This window comes from Neltuma alba, unplaced genomic scaffold (assembly GCF_004799145.2).
Source record: "Neltuma alba isolate B1F8T4 unplaced genomic scaffold, ASM479914v2 tig00012088_pilon, whole genome shotgun sequence".
Classification (NCBI taxonomy): Eukaryota; Viridiplantae; Streptophyta; class Magnoliopsida; order Fabales; family Fabaceae; genus Neltuma; species Neltuma alba.
Window position 1 is genome coordinate 506,824 of NW_021636646.1, and position 19,179 is coordinate 526,002.

The 19,179-nt window shown below is 39.2% G+C and overlaps 5 protein-coding genes across 8 annotated transcripts; 1 reads left to right on the forward strand and 4 right to left on the reverse strand.

The window, feature by feature from the left end:
* The first annotated feature begins 1,650 nt into the window (after positions 1 to 1,650).
* Positions 1,651 to 3,622, forward strand: LOC114722309 (cyclin-D3-3). The gene is made up of 4 exons (XM_028908316.1): positions 1,651 to 2,245; positions 2,334 to 2,535; positions 2,698 to 2,828; positions 2,935 to 3,622. The coding sequence occupies exons 1-4, from the start codon at positions 1,754 to 1,756 to the stop codon at positions 3,208 to 3,210; spliced, it is 1,101 nt and encodes a 366-aa protein (XP_028764149.1). The 5' UTR covers positions 1,651 to 1,753; the 3' UTR covers positions 3,211 to 3,622.
* Positions 3,623 to 6,018: 2,396 nt separating this feature from the next.
* On the reverse strand, positions 6,019 to 8,372 carry LOC114722307 (ADP-ribosylation factor 1-like). Of its 4 annotated transcripts, none has more exons than XM_028908312.1 (6): positions 8,240 to 8,372; positions 7,652 to 7,807; positions 7,162 to 7,232; positions 6,872 to 6,991; positions 6,562 to 6,680; positions 6,019 to 6,322 (listed from the first exon to the last, which is right to left on the reverse strand). In XM_028908312.1, the coding sequence occupies exons 1-6, from the start codon at positions 8,358 to 8,360 to the stop codon at positions 6,235 to 6,237; spliced, it is 675 nt and encodes a 224-aa protein (XP_028764145.1). In that variant the 5' UTR covers positions 8,361 to 8,372; the 3' UTR covers positions 6,019 to 6,234. The 4 variants fall into 4 exon arrangements, with proteins under 4 accessions (XP_028764145.1, XP_028764144.1, XP_028764146.1 ...); XM_028908311.1 differs by having other exon boundaries at positions 7,652 to 7,822; XM_028908313.1 differs by lacking the exon at positions 8,240 to 8,372 and adding an exon at positions 8,158 to 8,224 and having other exon boundaries at positions 7,652 to 7,810.
* A 64-nt stretch (positions 8,373 to 8,436) lies between these two features.
* Positions 8,437 to 9,501, reverse strand: LOC114722308 (uncharacterized). The gene is made up of 2 exons (XM_028908315.1): positions 9,340 to 9,501; positions 8,437 to 9,248 (listed from the first exon to the last, which is right to left on the reverse strand). Exons 1-2 carry the CDS (start codon positions 9,355 to 9,357, stop codon positions 9,027 to 9,029), a joined length of 240 nt encoding a protein of 79 aa, XP_028764148.1. The 5' UTR covers positions 9,358 to 9,501; the 3' UTR covers positions 8,437 to 9,026.
* A 947-nt stretch (positions 9,502 to 10,448) lies between these two features.
* On the reverse strand, positions 10,449 to 12,689 carry LOC114722306 (microtubule-associated protein RP/EB family member 1C). The gene is made up of 6 exons (XM_028908310.1): positions 12,547 to 12,689; positions 12,265 to 12,420; positions 11,979 to 12,085; positions 11,211 to 11,418; positions 11,026 to 11,139; positions 10,449 to 10,931 (listed from the first exon to the last, which is right to left on the reverse strand). The coding sequence occupies exons 1-6, from the start codon at positions 12,652 to 12,654 to the stop codon at positions 10,653 to 10,655; spliced, it is 972 nt and encodes a 323-aa protein (XP_028764143.1). The 5' UTR covers positions 12,655 to 12,689; the 3' UTR covers positions 10,449 to 10,652.
* A 934-nt stretch (positions 12,690 to 13,623) lies between these two features.
* LOC114722303 (probable LRR receptor-like serine/threonine-protein kinase At4g37250) lies at positions 13,624 to 16,665 on the reverse strand. Its single transcript, XM_028908306.1, is given in 3 exon segments — positions 13,624 to 14,374; positions 14,829 to 16,124; positions 16,127 to 16,665. Coding segments are annotated over 3 exon segments (2,352 nt in total). The 5' UTR covers positions 16,488 to 16,665; the 3' UTR covers positions 13,624 to 13,679.
* Positions 16,666 to 19,179: the final 2,514 nt, after the last annotated feature.

The window sequence follows — 19,179 nt, forward strand, 5'->3', positions numbered from 1 at the left end:
TTGGATGATTAATAGAAAAGTTAGTTTAGTTGTAAAATGACTGAAAAAGATATGGAGTAGTGTTTGAAATTTTATATTTTTAATATAATAATAATTTAAAGAAACACGTAAAATTATTATGATAAAATATAAATAGTTTATTTGTAAAATTATAAAATAAAAATATTTGTTACGGAGAAAAATTTGAAAATCTATTGTAGATAATTAATTAAATATACATAATGAACAAACATGAATATAAATTAAAATTTATTTGGTCTCTAATTAAAGTAAATAGAATCACATAACTAATTAGATCGTAAGCTTTGTACAATTTTTCTATAAGTCAGTTAGAAAAGTTGATTCAGATTGCGTTGGATAAGTCAGTTATAAAAGTTACTTTTTTTCATAAGTCAATTAGAAACGAAGCTCAATCCAAACAATCTTCTAAGCTGCAATAAGCCACAAACCTCAGTTTGACGCTTTCCCGTGTGTTTTTGACATTCCAAACGGCAATCCAAACAAGCCCTTTGTGGTTAAGGGTAAAACCGAAAACACGTGTTATTTTTTCCTCTCTATGAAATATGGAGAAAAACTGCTTTTGAAATATTTTTACACTAACTGTCATTTAATATCAATGTAAAATTTAAGACAAACTGTGTTGTTTGTTAAGTGATGAACAGCGTAATTTTTTACTCAAGCTCCGCTTGATACACCAAAAATGATATATAGCCTGCATTGCGTTGCAGTATTTCTTTTAACAAGAAGGACCGCATATACTCAGAATTGCTTATCATAAAAAAAAAAAAAGCAGCTCTTCATAATAGTTTATAAATAAATTTTCAATCATAATTTATAAAATACTGCCTTTGATTTTTAATATAAGATCTTATTTAATTTTTATTTTAGTTCTAAATATAAGATCTTAATTTACTTTGTCTATCATATTTATTTATTTTTTTCTTAAGGTAGTCCTTCTAATAATAATAGTTCTAGCCAATACGTTTGATTTGTAAGAATATTTTAAAAAGATAACACCTCTTTATAATAAATAACTAATTTAATTATTTTTTAATTTATTTAAATAAATCAACTAATTTTTATATTTAGAACAGAAAATAATATAAGATAAAATATGCAAAATTTATTTCGATTTACTTAAAAATATTCTGCTCTCGCGTTTTGATGTTTAACGTGTTATAAACAACAGCGCGTGCGGCAAACTCCAATGGAGAGGAGTCGGGAGGGGCAGGGACAAGAATCCGGTGGTCAACTAATCCGATAAACGTAGTCAAAGGATACGGTTTCGTAATTCGTATCCATACGCTTGTGGGGCCAGGGATTATTTTCTTATCTCATCGATTTTTCTATCAATTGGAAGGGGGAAGCGAGAGCGGTACAAGTAGGCTAGCCTGTCCTAATTCTGATGATGTGGAAAAGGAACTATTTTTCATGCATTGCTCGGCGAGCGTGCCGTTAAACTCTATTTTTCCCGCGCGCAAAAACACCATTTGATATCTCATTTATGTGGAAAATTGTGGCAGGGACCTGGCAACCTGAGACGACTCCATAAAGCAAAATTATATTTCAGAAAAATAAAAACACAAGCTGCAAGTACTTCCCCCTTAAAACCCCTTCGTTTGCTTACTGCATTCAGCTCTCTTTCTCTCTGCACTTCACAGAGAAACATATGTAGAAGATGCAAATGGCTCAGTTTACCTTTCTTCTCACAGTATAATGAGGAAGCATTTCTCTCCCATCTTCTTTGACCGCTATGGCTCTCAGGGAAGAAGCCCAAGATTTGCAGGACTCTTCGTTATTCCTCGACGCGCTCCTCTGTGAGGAGCATGGCTTCGACCAAGAATCTGCTGAGGAGGAGGAGGTTCATGACTCCGATTCGGCCGTTAGAGATCCCTCATCTTTACCCTTGAATTTGTTGGAAAATGACTTGTTCTGGGAAGATGCTGAGCTTGTTTCCCTTATCTCTAAGGAGGGAGAAACTCATTTAAATTTAGACAGTCTAATTGCCGACGAGCCTCTGCAGAAAGCTCGCGAGGACGCTGTGAGATGGATTTCAAAAGTTTGTGCGCACTATGGTTTCTCTACTTTGACCACTGTTCTCTCTGTGAACTACTTCGATAGGTTCGTCATGAGCCTCACGTTTCAGAAGGATAAGCCCTGGATGACTCAGCTCGCTGCAGTTGCCTGTTTAGCTCTGGCTGCCAAAGTGGAAGAGATCCGAGTCCCTCTTCTTTTGGACCTGCAAGTATGTCTATTGTTGAAAGTAATGAAGCTTAGGCGTCTGTAGATATAAGTGCGTCTCTCTGAAAGTGGGGTTTTCTGTTTTTGATTAGGTGGAGCAATCGAAGTACTTGTTTGAAGCAAAGACAATACAGAGAATGGAGCTCCTGGTATTATCAACTCTTAACTGGAGGATGAACCCGGTGACTCCAATCTCCTTCTTTGAACTTATTGTCAGAATGCTGGGCCTAAAGAGCCGCTTGCATTGGGAGTTCTTGTTTCGGTGCCAGCGTGCGCTTCTCTGTCTCATTCTGGGTAAGCAAAGCATTGCGCTTCGTGTTTTTAAATAAACTTAATTTTAATAATAGATGGTCATAACTAGGACGCATCAAATCCGGAATCCGGAATCCGGAATCCGGAGGCCTGAAAACAATCATAACATTGCCGATTCATTCAAAGGTGCCTTCTTGTCTCTAGATTCAAGGCCTATGAGTTATCGTCCATCTACATTAGCTGTTGCTATAATGATCCACGTTATTAGCGAGGTTGAACCATTAAATGCAATGGAGCACAGACACCAGCTTATGCTTTTACTCAAAATCAATGAGGTTTGTGTCAGCAGTTTTTCATCTACGCGGGAGCCCTGTCTCCTGATTTTGTAAATTTTGCAACTGAATTAATGAATCCCTGAGCAATTTGGCTGTGATCTTTCAGGAACAAGTGAATGAATGTTACAAACTCATTCTGAAGCTATTATGCTGTCATGAAGACATTCAAAATATTAACCCGAAACGCAAGCGTCTGTCCAGCCCAGATGGTGTCATTGATGTGTCTTTCAGCAGTGATTGCGCAGATGACTCGTGGGCTAAGGCATCACCACTCTCATTGTCGCTAGAGCCGATGTTTAAGCGAAGCAGAGCCCTAGAGCAGCCGATGCATTTGCCTTCCGTAAATCGTGTGTCTATTGATGTTCTTCACAGCCCTCGTTAGTTTTTTATTTATGCTAGTATTATCACGAGACACGGTACCCTCTGGCATATATCTGGCACTAGTGTTCTTCAGATGCAACTTTATTGTGTTTTTAGTCGTATACATGTCTCGGCCATCATTTCAAGGTTAATGACATGGAATCAGACTTCCCTTCTCTACTTTCTTATTTAGTTGGAGGTGAAACGAGGATCTGAGACCGTGAGTAGAAAGATGAACTATAATTCTACCTGAGTTCTGATATTTTTCAACAAGCACTATAAGGAAATTTCCTTTATGTCCTTATTAGATACCCCCCCGACTCTCCTTTTGTTTGTGCAGAATAGTATCTGCACATGGAGATCGCTATGGGATAACATGCTTTCGGTGTTTCAGTAATAAATGAAACTTTTGTTGAAGGTCAAACTAAACCCTTATTCATGTCATCTTGTTTTTCCCATGGGAGACAGTTTTTTCCTTCCCGCATCAATTCAACGATCTGTTACTTTTCCAAAATCCTTTTTTGCGTTAGAGTGAGAAACAGGTCGATACTATTGTACTGAATATCATGTCACGGAAAAGATGCCGAATATCTGACTATGATTGTGGTAATCTCAAGGGTCTTCATTGTTGAAACTCAGTTTGCAGTTGCTTGCCTGATTTGTTTCAATTTTGTTTATAGCTGACTAATCATATGAGAAATCTGCAATTCTATCCCTCCTGTTGTGGGCCAGCACATATCGAGTGTAAGAATTTCATGAGATGATTAATGTTCTAATTCATCAGTTGTCGCATATCGTGCAAATGAACTTGCAATTGTTTGTTGTTACTGCCATATTGGCATTTGACCAAAGTGAACTGAGATGATTATTGCTGGCACACTGCTGCCATCGATGTCAAACTTGATCCAAAGTGCTATTGGGGCTGTGCTGTGTCTGTGTTTCATCATTGCCTCTTGTGACCATTTGCCATGCTAAAGTGAATTGGTCAAAAAGTGAAATGCTTTTTGTTGCCTTCTATAGCCCGTCCTCAAATATAGGTGGCAGGAGATTCATATGTCGTTATACAGTCTCTTTGACAGAGAACCCCCCCTTGTTTTCATTGTATGATTAAGAGGGCATGTAATATTTGTTATACGTTTGTTGTTGCAATGCTGTGGTATGTTATCATTATTTAATAATAACTTTTTTTTTTTGGTAGGCAGAAAAATATGTGCTGAATTTTTCTGATATTTTTTCATTCTACTTTATTCGGTGTCAAATAAATTTCTTAGAAGTCTGAATGATAGTATCAAGTCATTGAAAATAAAAGAGCACTCGTAGATAGTACTACATTGCTGTTTGTGAGAATAACAAAAAGGTGAACAGACAACGTAATAACAAAAGGGGAGGGGTAACTACTAGCTAGGCAGGGCATGGAGGCTTTAACGTAGACAATAAGGTGGGAGGCAGGACAAAATTTAAAATGTGAAAAGGGTAAGGAGTAAGTATAGGTGGATAGAGGAAGCTAGGTATGGAGGATTTTTGGGAAAAAGACTGCCATGCTATGGGAAAACCATTCAATTGTGGTTGGTTGTGGTCCTGCTCATGGTTGGCTATGGCTACGTGTAGAAGCCGCTGCTGCATTATGTTAGTGAGGCATTATAAGTTTTGCAAAAAGTGCCTCGCGTGATGAGGACGCATTTTCAAAGCGACAGCTATACTCCAATAATAATTCAGAGTGATATCATGACCCTGCTTCTCGGAGTCAAATTTAGCACTCTGTTTTGTATTGCTCGTCTTTCATACTTGCCCCTACCCTTTGCTTCTTTAATCATTTGTCAATGCAGGCAAGCGGCCAGCACGCTGCTTTATTCTCATCCACATGCAAGTTTCGTGAGCCTTGTCCTGCATTCTCAAAATAGTCAATGTACATTTCTCCCCCTCACATAATAACTTCTCCTGCCTTGCCTTCATATTTGTACGCTTCGTTTTTTATGTTTAGTCCGGAGAAAGAGGTTTTGCCCTTTGATGTTCTGTGCGAGGGAAGTTTGGTCCCCAGGAATCCCAAACAAAGTTCACACTCTGGCCCTCTTAAAACACCATGTGAACAGGGCTCTATGACTACCTAATGATATTGGTACGACCTAGTAATTAGAATCAACATGTTTAAGTTGGACCTTAATACAATAGTTGCAAGAGCAGAAGATTCCCCGGCTGCAAATGGGGTCGCCTTCCCCACACTATTAGTTTAGGACTGAGCCCTAGGATTTTATAATTTTATAAAGTCCTCCCGGGACAATGGAAGAAGAAGTTAATGGTATCATAGAGATTAGTAAATATGCCCTTTGTTTTTTTAAAATAAAAAGCAATGAACAGAGAGAGAAAGGGGCGTGAGGACTGAAGAGGTCACATGTGATGAAATAGAAGGGAGGAGTGGTTGAAGAACAGCTATGGAGAATTGTCTGATGTATCACATCGAAGGGAAAAAATTGGAACAAGGCCTAGCACGTATGTTTCAAACATTGAACAACTCTATTAATCGTGAAGCAAGATAAGTCAAAACAGAGACGCTAGGAGATTTCACAAAAGCATGACTTAATAAATCCCATCGGACTATATGAAAATTTAAAACTGGGGTGGGTGAGAAATTGAAGAAATCTAATGAGAATTTTCAGCTGAAGGAGACGGAGAAGGTGGGTTGAAATGAATGGCAAAGGAGTGCCTCATAATAAAGGTGTGGCTCTGCTCTTGTTTGGCAAGTCAGTGAGTATTGAGTGGTCAATGCGTGTCGGTCAAGTAGTTAGGCCTACTTGTATCCCTTGTCTTCTTCTAAATCTGTCTTTCGCTAGGGTCGACCAAGAAGCATTCGTATAACCAAACTACATTGACTGTTTTTTTGCATAACCAACGTACAACGCAAGTGTAAATATTACATGACTAGAACCTTTTAGATCTCACAAGTCGCACATCGTGGAGATTTCAGGTACTACACAAGCCATCAAACATCAATATATGTTGCTTATGAGATATGGTAGTAACAGCCAGGCCAGTATCATAAACTAGTGAATCATGCCTTGCTAGATATGTTACTTGATAGCCAATCAAGTCCCTCGTAGAGTCCTTGTCCAGAGGTGGCACATGTGGCCTGGATGTACCTGCAGCATTCAATTAATCCTGATTTATCAGCAAAACGAATCTAAAGTATGCGTTTATTAATGTGAGTTCTAATTTCCATATCAAAGGTGGTGTAGTTGGGGGGAGAATATTAAATTATTCCATAGTTTCCATTAACTTCATTTATGTGTGAAATTATAGTTTATGATGGAAGAACAAGCGTCTGATCTCGTAAGGCATGTTGAGAATGAGTGATTGAGACAATTGAAGAGGGGATTACCAACGGCGCCGGCGAAGTGAATGTAATCCAAGTTTGTCTGTAATTTCAGAAACACTCATGGCATTTGGAAGGTCTTGCTTATTGGCAAACACCAGTAAAGTAGCATCCCGAAGTTCATCCTGCAATAATGCGTGTTTTTCAGCAACGTTCCAGTCCCATTTACTCTCTGATTTTTTAAGTAAGGATTTGTTTGAATTTATTAAATTTGAACCGCACAAATGAAAGAACAAATTACCCACCAAAAAAAAAAAATCATGGGAAGTTATATCAGATTGCAGATAAATTGCTAGTTTCTGCAGAAGTCACTGACCTCACTCAGCATTCTATGGAGCTCATCCCTAGCTTCAGCAACTCTTTCTCTGTCGTTACTATCTACCACAAAGATAAGCCCTTGTGTATTCTGAAAGTAATGCCTCCATAATGGTCGAATCTACACCCAAAATTGGTTCAATAGTCTCTACAGATATTTCATCGATAACATCTTTTGAATATTTTTTTATTATCAAACTAACAATACAGATCAAACACATAACGAGCATAGATTGTTGGAACTTCAGAGAAACTAAATTCATATTGAGAAAATGAATTAAAAAATTATACCTTGTCCTGTCCTCCCACATCCCACACAGTGAAGCTCACATTTTTGTATTCAACAGTCTCCACGTTGAAGCCTGGCTTGTCCATCAAAGAAATCCTATGTTATATTTCAATATCCAAACAAAAAATAACTGCAAGTTCCACTTTTTGTCGGATAAATCTGATTGTTTTCTGGGACATTCAAATGGAAAAAGAAATAGGATGTCACATTCTCAATCGGTCTGAAATAATGCTTTTTCTAAATAGTGTTACGCTATGAGGATGAGGTCGTCTGATAAACTAAGTCTTAGCCCACGTTAAATTATTAATGAAATGCGCATGGCAGAAGAATGCAAATATCAAATAAGAGTGCTAGTTCAAAATCGATTCCCAGAACGTCGGAAGATTCTGTGTTTGTCAGAAAGAAACCAACGTAAAATATGGATAAGAACTGCTTGAAGGTAATAGCAAGTAGGTGAGAAACATAGTTATACAATCGCACGGTGGTGGGTACCTATAGTGGGAATGGTGGTGACGATTTCTCCAAGTTTCAGTTTATAAAGTATTGTTGTTTTCCCAGCTGCATCAAGGCCAACCATGAGAATCCTCATTTCTTTCTTTGAGTAAAACAATCTAAATAGCCTCGATATCGCCAAACCCATTTTTGCCTCTGCTTCAAACACAACTGCAATTAATGTGACGAGCAACTCAGAAACCAAAACTTAGGGGGTAAAATATTATGTTCTAAGAATTCTTACGATGCTCAATATTGTTAGAAACTTGACAGTAGAAGAATATATGTGCGGGAATAATTGTCAATAAAATTGAGAAATAAAACGAAGATATAAGTATAACCAGAATTTATGTTCTTAAAAATTGCGTTTCTATTGTTGTCAGCTTTTGAGTATGCTACAAATGGGCTTGTGAAACTTAAACTTAGCCAACAAGAAAAATCAACGGTAAAATAAATTATTTGATGACCAAGCAAAACCAACAGTAACTCGGTGGGTAAGAAATCTCAGTGATCCTAATAAGTTTCTTTGACTCCAAGTAGGCAGCAAAGCCACTTCACAAATCTGGAAAAAAGAGAGAAATTTTATACCTGTGCTGAAGCTCGGGAAGAAAAAGGACCAGTCTTCTTTAATCTTTAGAAGCAGAGGAAAGCAAAAACCAATTAGCTGTTGGCTTATTATTATAATCGTATGACAAGAAAAGGGCATCATAATAAAAGAAAAGCGAAAACAAAAAAAGAAAAAGAAAAGAAGAAGAATATGATTCCAAGAAGATTGTCGAAAGAGAAAAGGCGTAATTTTGAGCGGAGGGCTTTTGTGAATGGATGAAAAATTCGAAGGCATAAATACTGAGAGGGAATGAGTGAGATTCTCGTGCAAGTTGGGCACATAAAAAGGTTGCGTATTCCCAACTGTGAGATTATGAAGTGATTGAGCATGATACAAATCTGAAAGCATGGCCATCCAACGCATTCACTTACGTCTTGTCAGATTCAGGTGTCTAATTAAGCTTTCACGTTGTATGTTTCAGATATTCGATTTTTCGAGAATATGTTGCAATTTATTGTTTTACATTGGATATATCTAAGTGCAAAAAAGCACCCCTTCTTGTATGCAGAAACAGCATATTAGCCCTGCTTTTTTTGGCTAATTTAGAGTCGAGATCGATTTTCACTTTTCTGAGATTAGATCATGCGTAGAGCAAATGAAACAGGGGCTCATGACATCAAATAGATAACTTAGAAATGAATGAAATTATGTGTGACTGTGTCCTACAATTTACAAGGCGACTTGGGGAACAAGCACAGAAGAATGAAGTTTAATCAGCATCACAAGAAAAGAAAGTGAAAGGAGAACAAGAGATGACAATGAGGAGTGTTATTTTTGAGATAAGGCATCTTGGGCTGATTGTAAGGTGGAGGCGACAGCGGCAGCGGCACCGGCAAGAACACCACCACTGGTATTAGATTTGGAGGCCTCCGAGAAATGAGGTTTGTGGATCACCTCCACCTTCCTCTCTTGTAGCCCTTGCCCTGCCGATGATCGGTATTCCACTGTTTCTACTCTTTTTGTCTCACTTGTCTCATCCACCTCCTCCTTCTGTCACACCAATTCATTTATATATTTGTTTATAATGATGTAACAGCTTTAAAAAAAAAAGAAGAAGAAGGAAAGAAAGAAAGAGTTTTACCATTGCTCGTGCGTTCATGTTGGCGCAGTAGTTGATTCTTTGAGGTGTTTTGGAACGAATTTGGACATTTTACTAATGAGTTGAAGATTTTAAGGGGAGTTGAAAATGGATCAGGAGGTCTTCAATGGGCATGGAGGTAGGCTAAAAAACAGGGCTGCCTTACGAATAATCTCCCACTTGTCACCAAATCCAATACCCTCCGTTTCCATTTCCACTCCTATTAATATTATCATCAGGAACTTACTCCTTTAAAAATAAAAATAAAAATTGACGTACGTTGACGCATTACACGCTAGAAAAGATAAGACAATCGATCCCCAACAAAACAGAGAGAACAGATTAGACAAAAATGACATAGCATAAGCTATAAATGCGCTGTAATCATCATTAAGAAAAATCAAAATTCTACAGATGTCAATTTCTATTATTTATTACAACATTATCACAAGAATGGTTATTTTCGTTCTTTTTTTTTTTATTTGTCGTTGCGGTTCTATATGATAATTGATAACATTATACTAGTTACTTCCCGTCCTTAATATAAGATCTTGTTTGACTTTTATTTTGGTCCTAAATATAAGACACTAATCCACTTTGTTTCTCATATTTATATATATTTTTTAAGATAATTCTTCTAATAATAGTAATTCTAGTCAATATATTTAATTAGTAAGGATATTTTAGAAAAGATAACACTTATTTATTACAAATAACTAACTTAACTTCTTTTTTTAATCTTCTCAAATTAGTCAACTAACTCTTATAATTAAGACTGTAGGTACTCCTTCCGTTCCTTAATATAAGAGACATTTGATGCTTATGGCATGTTCCTATATATAAGAGACATTTAGAAGTTGTCTCTATTTTCTTGTATTGATTTCCTATTTTACCTATTTATTATCTTCAACTCACACACTCTCTCCTTCCTACTTCTCTTTTTTGAATAATTTACTATTGTTCTTTCTCATACTCTCTCTTTATTAATGAGGGCCTTTTTGAAAAAAAAATTATACATTTTACACATTGATTATTTTTAACTAATTTTAACTATTTTTTTTATCAACGTAATTCCGTTATTTGTCTCTTATAATAAGAAACGGAGGGAGTAGTATTTAAGAACTTTTTCATAGAAGACGACATCAACGCGACAAATTCTCAAGACAAGAACGGGATTTGAACACTGATCTTTCCAAAATACAACCAAATTTTGGTGCTTCAGTTACATGAGATAGGGATTAACATGTTGACTTAAATGTTTCTAGGAAAATGTCTTTCAAGCAGAGAAATGAAGATACAACAAAATGTGGTGGTATTTAACAAGTCATGAGAGGTGACCCACTACAATGAACATCCGAAGCATCAGAAAGCCTTTGCCTCGGCGACAATGTTAAGATGCTAGTCGCATCAAAGTCAGGATTCACAATGATCTTTCTCTTCTGATTTTCGGAACTGCCTTTCTCCTCCGAAACCTCCGTGATGGGGCTCAATCTCTCACCTTCCTTCTGCTGAACCGAAACCATGGCTTGAGCTTCCGCCACAACCGTTGCGTCATCACCTGTGGCATATAATATCTTCTGTATAGCCGCAACAACCTGAATTTCGAAACATGAACCACCAAAATGTCATCATTAATTACTGGGTAATAGGTTCCCATTAGTCAAAGGAGACAAGCTATGTGCACGGTACCGGTAAGTGTTCTAGTTCGGGACTTTGGCACAGTATCTCAATATCCCTCAGTTTTGCGAAGTAGAAATCCCTCTCTTTTTCAAGGCCATCAATGGACAATTTTAACTCCGTGATCTGCATTTTCAACAGTATAAGTAAAAGATAAAGTATGACATTTGCTAATTCTTCTAGTGAAAACAAAATACCTGTTCATCATATGAAGGGCCGCTGCTTGAAGGTTTTGTGGCCCTCGCTGCTTGATTTGCATTATTTGTTGCATCATTTCTTCGTCCATTATGAGAAGACTGAGACTTCGCAGAAGTAGAAACCTTAGCAGACGACTGGGATTGTGAGGATTTCTTGTTTGCTTCTCTTCCTCCCTTGCAGGACTCTCTCCGTTCCAGAGGATTGTAACTAACGGATAATGCATGGAAGGGCATCAAACCAAACCCTTGTTAGGTGTCAAGAACTAATATAAAAAATTTAAATAGGAAGCAGGATAGCGAAGCAGGTGAGTTGGAAACTAAATATGTCCCAGATTCAATTAATTAAAATGACCCTTGGAAGTACGTCGTGAACAGTTAATGAGAGCCAATTGTCATGGAGTCGAATGAGCGAGATGTTTTCATAAAACCTTAGTTTCAAGTAAAAATGTCGATTAGTGGCAAAAGTCACAGAATCGACTATGCACAGGGAGAAGAATTGCCTACTGAAGCGTTTTGACTTTGATTATAAAACATTCAGAGTGCATTAAAAGCTTGCTTTTGTCCTCTGTTTTCCTCCTTGAAGGGCTTCAACAAAACGATTGGCAGGCTTCAAACCAAGAAAGGTTGGCAAAGATATGTAGCGAATCTACAAATACTAACATAAACACCAACTAATAGATAGGAAAAGGCAGTGATTTTAGTAAAAAGAAATTATAATGACGAAACAGCGCCCATGAATAAAGAAGAAAAAAGTCAAGATTTAATTACTGGTGCAGAAGTCCCGAATTGACAGAGTCACAATATCTTTTCATCCATTGCATGAACTCCAAATTATCCAGCGGTCTTCCTTTGACAAGCTTGTTGACCTCGATGTGCTGAACAACCCATCCCCAGCAAAAAAAAATTCCACGCAACAAGTCAGCGATCGCATTCGGTAAGGAACATTTCATGTGATTGATAATAAACTCTAGGATGAAAAAATTTGATAGGAGTCATAAAGGGCAGAGAACAAGAAAATTTATGACCGTAAAGAATGGAAAAGAAACGGACATACCTTTGTGATTTTGAGTTTATTGAAGACGTCTTGAAGGACTTTGTAGTTCTGAATCATCTCGTACTCACTCTTAGCATCAAAATTGACCTTGTGCATGGGCACAATCCCAGGATGGACCGCATCCATAAGCTGGCAGTGTACCGCACCAGAACAAGCCTGACGAGTAGACGGTCCAAGAAACCATGACCAAGAAATCAGACGCAGAAAAGATAGGGAAAGAAAAGGAACGATAAAGCGAGATGGGTTAGGGTTAGGGGGTTGTGATGAGAGGGGATTGAATACCTCTTCGACTCTGGAGAGATTTAATTGGAGTGAGGAGTTGATCCAAGCGAGAATCTCAGATCTACCAACGAAATAAGCCGAATCCATGATCCCAATGTTCGTCGCCATTTTCTGCTTCTTTCCTGTGTGGCTGTCTCTAAACACTCTCCAGATCCTTTGGGATTTAAAACTGGAGCGGGGAGCGGGATCTTCCCTAATTTAAATTTGCTGGTGGACACGACCGTTGGACTCAACCACTGCTGTCAACACTCAACAGTCGTTATGGGTTTGGGCCTACCTCCTTAGGCCTAATGCCTAATGCTACACATATTTTTTCCCATCTCGTTCACAGCATTGTTGGACTATACCTCCCATTCCAGTGGGCTTTTTCAAAGCCCACTCACATTTGAGTCCAAACCGACGCAGAATGAGTTCTAAAATTCAATACTAATTTTAAGCTGAAGTGTATCATTTGTTTTCTAATTTTACACAAAATTTCAGTTTGGCCTCTTAATTTTATAATTTATCTTTTTAATTCTCTAATCGCTAATCCTATCGTCGTTAATCTCAAATAATCATTCTGTGTCTGTTGTTGTTGTTTGAAAATATTAAATTTAATATGTCGGCATATAAAAATATTGTGCTATATTTAGAATGTTAATACTGATATTGCTTGTTAAGTAATAAATGATGGTAGTGTCATATAATTGAAAAGGGCACTTTGTGGGATTAAAAAATCGAGATGAAATCTCATATAAAATTAAATGGATAAACATGTACCTTTGCCTAAGCTACATTGCCGTGATTGTTTTGCCAACTAGGTTTTGTCATGCTATTGTCAATTACAACTTCAAATACCAAGACAACTTCTCACGGGTTATTATTAGATCATTTGCAGTTCGAAGAATATTCCATGAACATCATTCCAAACTCATTCATAAAAGTCCATTAATGCTGCCATCAAAGCTCGCTTGCGGTCATGGGCTGGGGTTAAAAGCAGTAGTCCTACAAAACCTGTCAGACTGTCAAACAAGCCGCTAAAGCCGATTGGCTTCCCCACTATTAGAGAACGCCAAGGAATCCAAACAAGAGCACCGGTTAGTCAATCATAAGTATACTTTTCTACAAAGGGGAGAAATAAACATTGTGGCAAATCACGTGTTTTGGTGAGCATGGTAATGTGAGGAAGAAAACGAGGACGGTATTTTCTCTATAACTTGTAACACTTCTTTCATGGATGGCCTCTTCTGGGGTACGCTAGACACACAACTATATCCTAACTTGAACCATGCCAACAAGGACTCCTCTTTTCCCTGCATGTCAGCACGAATTGCCATGTCAGCCATCCGAAGAACCCGGGTCTTGTCCTCAACCAAAAGCCCAGGCGGTTGGCCCATGTCATCCAAAACCACAATCTTCCCCGTTAGCAGCTCCAAGAAAATGATGCCGAAGGAGTACACATCCCACTTGGGAGTGGGCTTCAGGCTTCTGAGCGCCTCAGGTGCATGGTAGGGAGATACACCCCCTATGGCACTTGGGCTTGGGCTTGGGCTTGGGCTGGCCCCAACTACCATGTCTGGAAAGCTATCCCTAGAGGCCGTGGATCGCTTACTCCCAAATATCCGAGCTGATGCGCCAGCTTTATAACTAGAATCTCCTGTTACAATTCTGTCGAGCCCAAAGTCTCCGATCTTGGGCTCCATGTCGTGGCCCAACAGAATATTGCTGGGCTTTAGATTTCCGTGCACGTGCTTCTTGTCGTGGAGATAAGCCAACCCACGTGCCACCCCTCTCGCAATCTTGAGCCTGACCTCCCATGGTAGGTGACACGGCGAAGAGCCCACCTTCCCTGACATCCCAGAGACACCACATTATCAGTTCACACCCGTAATTCAACGGAACAAAGACAGTGCCTCAAAACAAAAAAGAGTAGAAAGTGTTATTTCCCCTTTATTTAAAAACTGACAAGAGAGCTTGTAACCCAAAAAAAAAAAAACTGACAAGAGCACATATCATCATTTTTATTTGCGCGCTTCCAATTATGGACGCCCCAGTCGCTATCAGAATACCCAAGGACGAACCTCGTCACTAGGTCTTTGACTATCACAGCCGAAAATTGAAAAAAAATGTTACGGTTGCAGCTACTTGCTCCCATCCCCTCAAGGTCATGTTCTTCATGCCTGGCGCATGGTAGGTTGATAGATTTTTCTTTTTCTTAAACAAATTCACATAATCAATCTTGAAACAAATAAAGCTGCCAAGTTGGTGCATGTTTTGGACAAAGAAGATATTGAAATACTTACTGTAACGAAAATTTGCAAGGCTGCCGTTTGGGACGAAATCGTAGATGACGAGCTTCTCATCGTTTCCCCAGTAGAAGCCACGAACACGAACCAGATTGGGGTGCACCAATTTGGCTATGACCCGGCCTTGTGTTTCCAAGTTCTTGAACCGTTCGAGCCCGTTCTCGCCGATTCTTCGAACCGCTAACGCCGATCCGTCTTCTAGCACGGCCTTGTACATTATACTGGAACCAGTTGCCCCCAGTATAAATGCCGAAGCCTTCAGCAATGTTTCCAGCTCAAGCTCTTTTTCACCGTCCACAGTTATCAGTGTCCCTGTTTTTCCTTGTCCTGCTTCTTGTTCATGTTGCCTGTGATTGTCATGAACCTTTTGGTTTTGCCCATTTCGTGGTTCTGCTTCGCTGCCGGAAGAGCTTGTGGTGTCGGTGGACTCTTCCTCTTCAGCCGTCTTGCGCAAGCACGACCACCTTCTGAACCCTCTTGACTCGGGTGATGATGGCGGTGACCAATCACTCCTCACTGCAGTAGCTTCCTTCTTCAATGTGCTCTCAACGTTTTTCTTTCTCTTCAACCGGTAGACATACACAAAAATTAATGCTATGATTGCAATGCCAACAATATCTCCAACTACGATTCCTATAATTGTTGTTCGTCGAATCCCGTTTTGCTTAGAGTGGGAAGATACAGATGGTGAAGCTGCGAACTCAGGAGGAGAGTGAAACGTGTTTGGAAATGCAGCCAAAGCGGGAGATGTGGCAACCGGCATATTTGATGGAGAAGATGGAGGAGTAGTAGGACATGGATTCTTGGTTGGTTCTCCGCAAAGATCAGGATTCCCGAAAAATGACTGGGACTGTTGATTGGTTAAAACTACGGAATCAGGGATTTGGCCGGTGAGATTGTTGAAGGAAAGGTCGATGGTGGCGTTACCTGGGATTTTCCCGGCAAATTCTGGAGGGATTTTCCCCGAAATTTTGTTGTAGGAGATGTTAAAGTACCGCAAAGTAGCCCCGCCAAAATCCGGAGGCAGAGATCCATTGAACAAATTCGAAGATAGATCTAAAACCTGTAACGTTTGGAACCCACCAGGAAGACCGCCGGACAAGTAATTATTATTCAAAGAAGCCACCGTTAGATTTTGCATATTTGCCAGATTGGTAGGCAGTTTTCCAGCCAAGGCATTGTCAGAAAGATTGAGAGCCTGAAGATTTCTAAGCTGTACTATGGAGTCTGGAACCTCCCCGCCTATCAAATTGCCAGACAAATTAAGCGACTGAAGTTCAAAAGCCTGAAAAGTGTAGAGGGAAGAGACCCGTTGAGTGAATTGCCTGAAAGGTCCAGAATTCTGAGGTGCTCAATCAACCCCAGATCATAAGGAATCGAACCCACAAGCCGAGAATTTGGGAGAGATAAGCCGATCACTTGAGCTTGAGCCTTTTCTGCACTTGCAATATCCACGCACGTAACCCCATTCCATGAACAAGGTGTCTCGTGGCCGTAATTCCAGCTTCTAAGCACGCCAAGAGGATCACTCACAACTGAGTTCTTGAAGGACAGCAACAAAGCACCGTCTTTGTTCAGGCCTGAGGACAGATTAACAAGAAGAAAGGCCGAAAGAATACTCGACCATGAACGGAGACCAGCTCTCGAGTGGCACATGATTTTATAGTGATCTCGTATTACTCCATGTAAGAACAGGATAGAGACGAGAGAGGAAGAAGGTTTAAGAGAGTTATGATGGAACACGAACTATGGAGGTGCAAAACTGCCACAAAAAGAAAGAAGGAAAAAAAGAGTTGCAGGATAAACTGCTCACCAAAACTAAACTCTCTTTGTCAGTGAAGCTACGCAGGATTTGCTCAAATAGTTTATTTGCTCTTCCCAGTGGCTCAGCTGTCTCGCTCTTCCCAAACTGACTCTATAAAATATTGAATTAATAGCGCTAAGAAAGATTAAGCTTCTTTTTTTATTTTCCAAATAAATATATGAATCAGCACGGTATGTCAGCATCCAATAGTGTCATTATTGAAAGGGGGTCCCCAAAACAGGATGACTCTATCTATCACCGCATCGTCATTATTGAATTAAATGGAAAAAGGATGGTGTTTATTCAATGTTTGTCCACTGTTTTAAATTGAAGTGGCGGTCACTTGAGATTGGAAGATGCAAATGCCATGCGATCAATGCACAGGACAATTAAGGACCAACCAACCTTGAATTCCAAGACCGCGAGAAGATATGGGCATATCCCATTTATTGGAAAGAGGGGATAGTAAATGTAAATGCGCAGTACAATATCAATAATGCTGTTTCGTGCAAATCGGTTTTGTTGTTCCCTATTATTATTTTTCCATGTTACCATGTATCATTCGTATCAGCATGATTTTGCAGAATAGTTTGCTACTGTTAGCTGATGCCGCCCAAAACAACGTTGCCATCTAGAGGCATGTCTTTTCAGGTCAACGAGGGGAAAAATGATGCCTTTGCTTTTTCTTCATCCATATTCCTTATCGTCTTGCTCTTCTTTAGCTTCTTGTTTTGTTATGTTTCCCTTTCTAAATGGTGCCAGCTTTAAATTCCATATATTAAAATAATCTGCCAGGTGAAAAGGAGATCATTAGCGTTTTAAAAATGAAATAATCATAAGATTCAAAAGATCAGGTATATGCTTTATGTGGTGGATCATTCGGTTGGAAAAACTTTCTAGGCCCCCGTAATCGTGAAAGGTGCTTTAAATTGGCCATTAAGATCCATCCTTTTCTTCCTTGCGAGGGAAAAGGGAATTAAAAAGCATATAACCCTTGCTTTGCTTTTCTTTTTTATTAGTTCTTTCTAATTGAAAAGATGGCAATAGCTATAAGAAAGGAGAAAATAGGGCCGTTAGCAATTCAAGGAAGATGACCAAAACAGAAGCCTTTCAGAAAGGTCGAGCCACGAAGAAACCACCAAACCCAACCCCTTCCAAGAGATGAAAAAGTCACCAAAACAATAAATTACTAACATCGCGAACGCAGAAACAGGCAAAGGATAATCTTTTCAAAGGAATAAACAAAAAGCCTGAGTTTAGTGAAAATTTGCACGCTCTTTCATAGCTCTTTTTGGAGCTGAAATGCTGTCAAACAAGGGAAGAGATTCCCGATCACCCTTTTGCCTCTAAATTGGCGCGCAATAATTAAAGGCACAAAAGGAATTAATCTGTCTAGTGATGGAGCCAGTAACACGGAAAGGCTTGGAGCGAGCAGTGCAGTACCCGAGGTTAATTTTCTTTTAGCCTTTTATTATAGAGTAATTTTTTGGTTTTCATGAGCAGCATAAAAGATGATAGCTGTAACGTAATGTAACTTCGCTTCGCACAATAAATGGATCGTGCTTGCTCGATAGATACATAGGAATCTCTATTCAACGACGCTGGGGAGATGAGCGAATTCCAACGAAGAAAACTAAGTGAAGAAGACGTCAACAAAGAAGGGCGTTGAGCAGTTGAGCCTTAGTCCACCCCGTGAATGGAAAGCAAAGGCATCTCAAAGTCCAACAATAATAATATATTAAACCGTCGCTTGTAGTTGTACTGTGCTGGCTTAACTTAAGTCGTAGGATTGATTATCCTTTTCAACACAATTTGTCCTTCTCCATGTCTTCTTTTAATCTCGTGGCCACGTGCTCAATCAAGCGGGTGTGTCTGGCGTATAATTGCGCAAGTCAAAAAGGGGTTTCATTAAACTAATCAGATATTATAATTAAGCATAGTTGCAGAGAGAGTAAAGCAGAAGGGGCAGTGTGTGAACATGTAGTTTATTAAAGAAGTAGGTTTAGTAATAGTAAAATCCCGGAATTCCGACACAAATGCTTACACAAGAAGGAAGCACATGGGAGGAGCCTCGAAGTTATGAGAATGGCTTCCTCCAACTGGACTTCACGCTTACTAATCACCGCCCTCTGTCCTTTTGCCCGCTTCGCTTTCCCCTCTTATGGCATTTGCCAGTATTTCTGTGTGCACTGTCTAAGGATTTTCTTTTTAGGAGAAAGAGGGGTGGTTGGTTTCATGGCTTTTGCCAGTATTGGTTGAGCAGAGTATCATTACAAGGTCACAATTGGGAATTGTGAATGATGTCCCCATTGCCCGGGAAATTCTCGTCACAAATATGCACAAATGGTACGTCCCGGGAGCACCGTGGAGCCCCATTTTGTCCGCCCACGAAATTTTATTTCTTTTAAGCTTGGATTGGGTTGTTTTATCAATATTGGACATAATTTTAGCCCCATTAGTCCAGCATATTGCTGGCCCAAAACCCTGCGCATGAAAAGGGGACAGAGAACATACTGTTTTCAACACACACGAAAACTCAAATTC

Coding starts and splice junctions, on each gene's coding strand:
- LOC114722306 (XM_028908310.1), bottom strand. CDS start 12,654: ATGGCGACGAACATTGGGATCATGGATTCGGCTTATTTCGTTGGTAGA. Junction 12,086..12,264: donor ATAAACTCAAAATCACAAAG/GTATGTCCGTTT, acceptor TGGGTTGTTCAG/CACATCGAGGTCAACAAGCT. Junction 11,140..11,210: donor GCCCTTCATATGATGAACAG/GTATTTTGTTTT, acceptor TTGAAAATGCAG/ATCACGGAGTTAAAATTGTC.
- LOC114722309 (XM_028908316.1), top strand. CDS start 1,754: ATGGCTCTCAGGGAAGAAGCCCAAGATTTGCAGGACTCTTCGTTATTC. Junction 2,536..2,697: donor GCTTCTCTGTCTCATTCTGG/GTAAGCAAAGCA, acceptor TCTTGTCTCTAG/ATTCAAGGCCTATGAGTTAT. Junction 2,829..2,934: donor TTTTACTCAAAATCAATGAG/GTTTGTGTCAGC, acceptor GTGATCTTTCAG/GAACAAGTGAATGAATGTTA.
- LOC114722307 (XM_028908311.1), bottom strand. CDS start 8,360: ATGATGCCCTTTTCTTGTCATACGATTATAATAATAAGCCAACAGCTA. Junction 6,992..7,161: donor ATGTGGGAGGACAGGACAAG/GTATAATTTTTT, acceptor TTTTGGGTGTAG/ATTCGACCATTATGGAGGCA. Junction 6,681..6,871: donor TCCATAGAATGCTGAGTGAG/GTCAGTGACTTC, acceptor GCATTATTGCAG/GATGAACTTCGGGATGCTAC.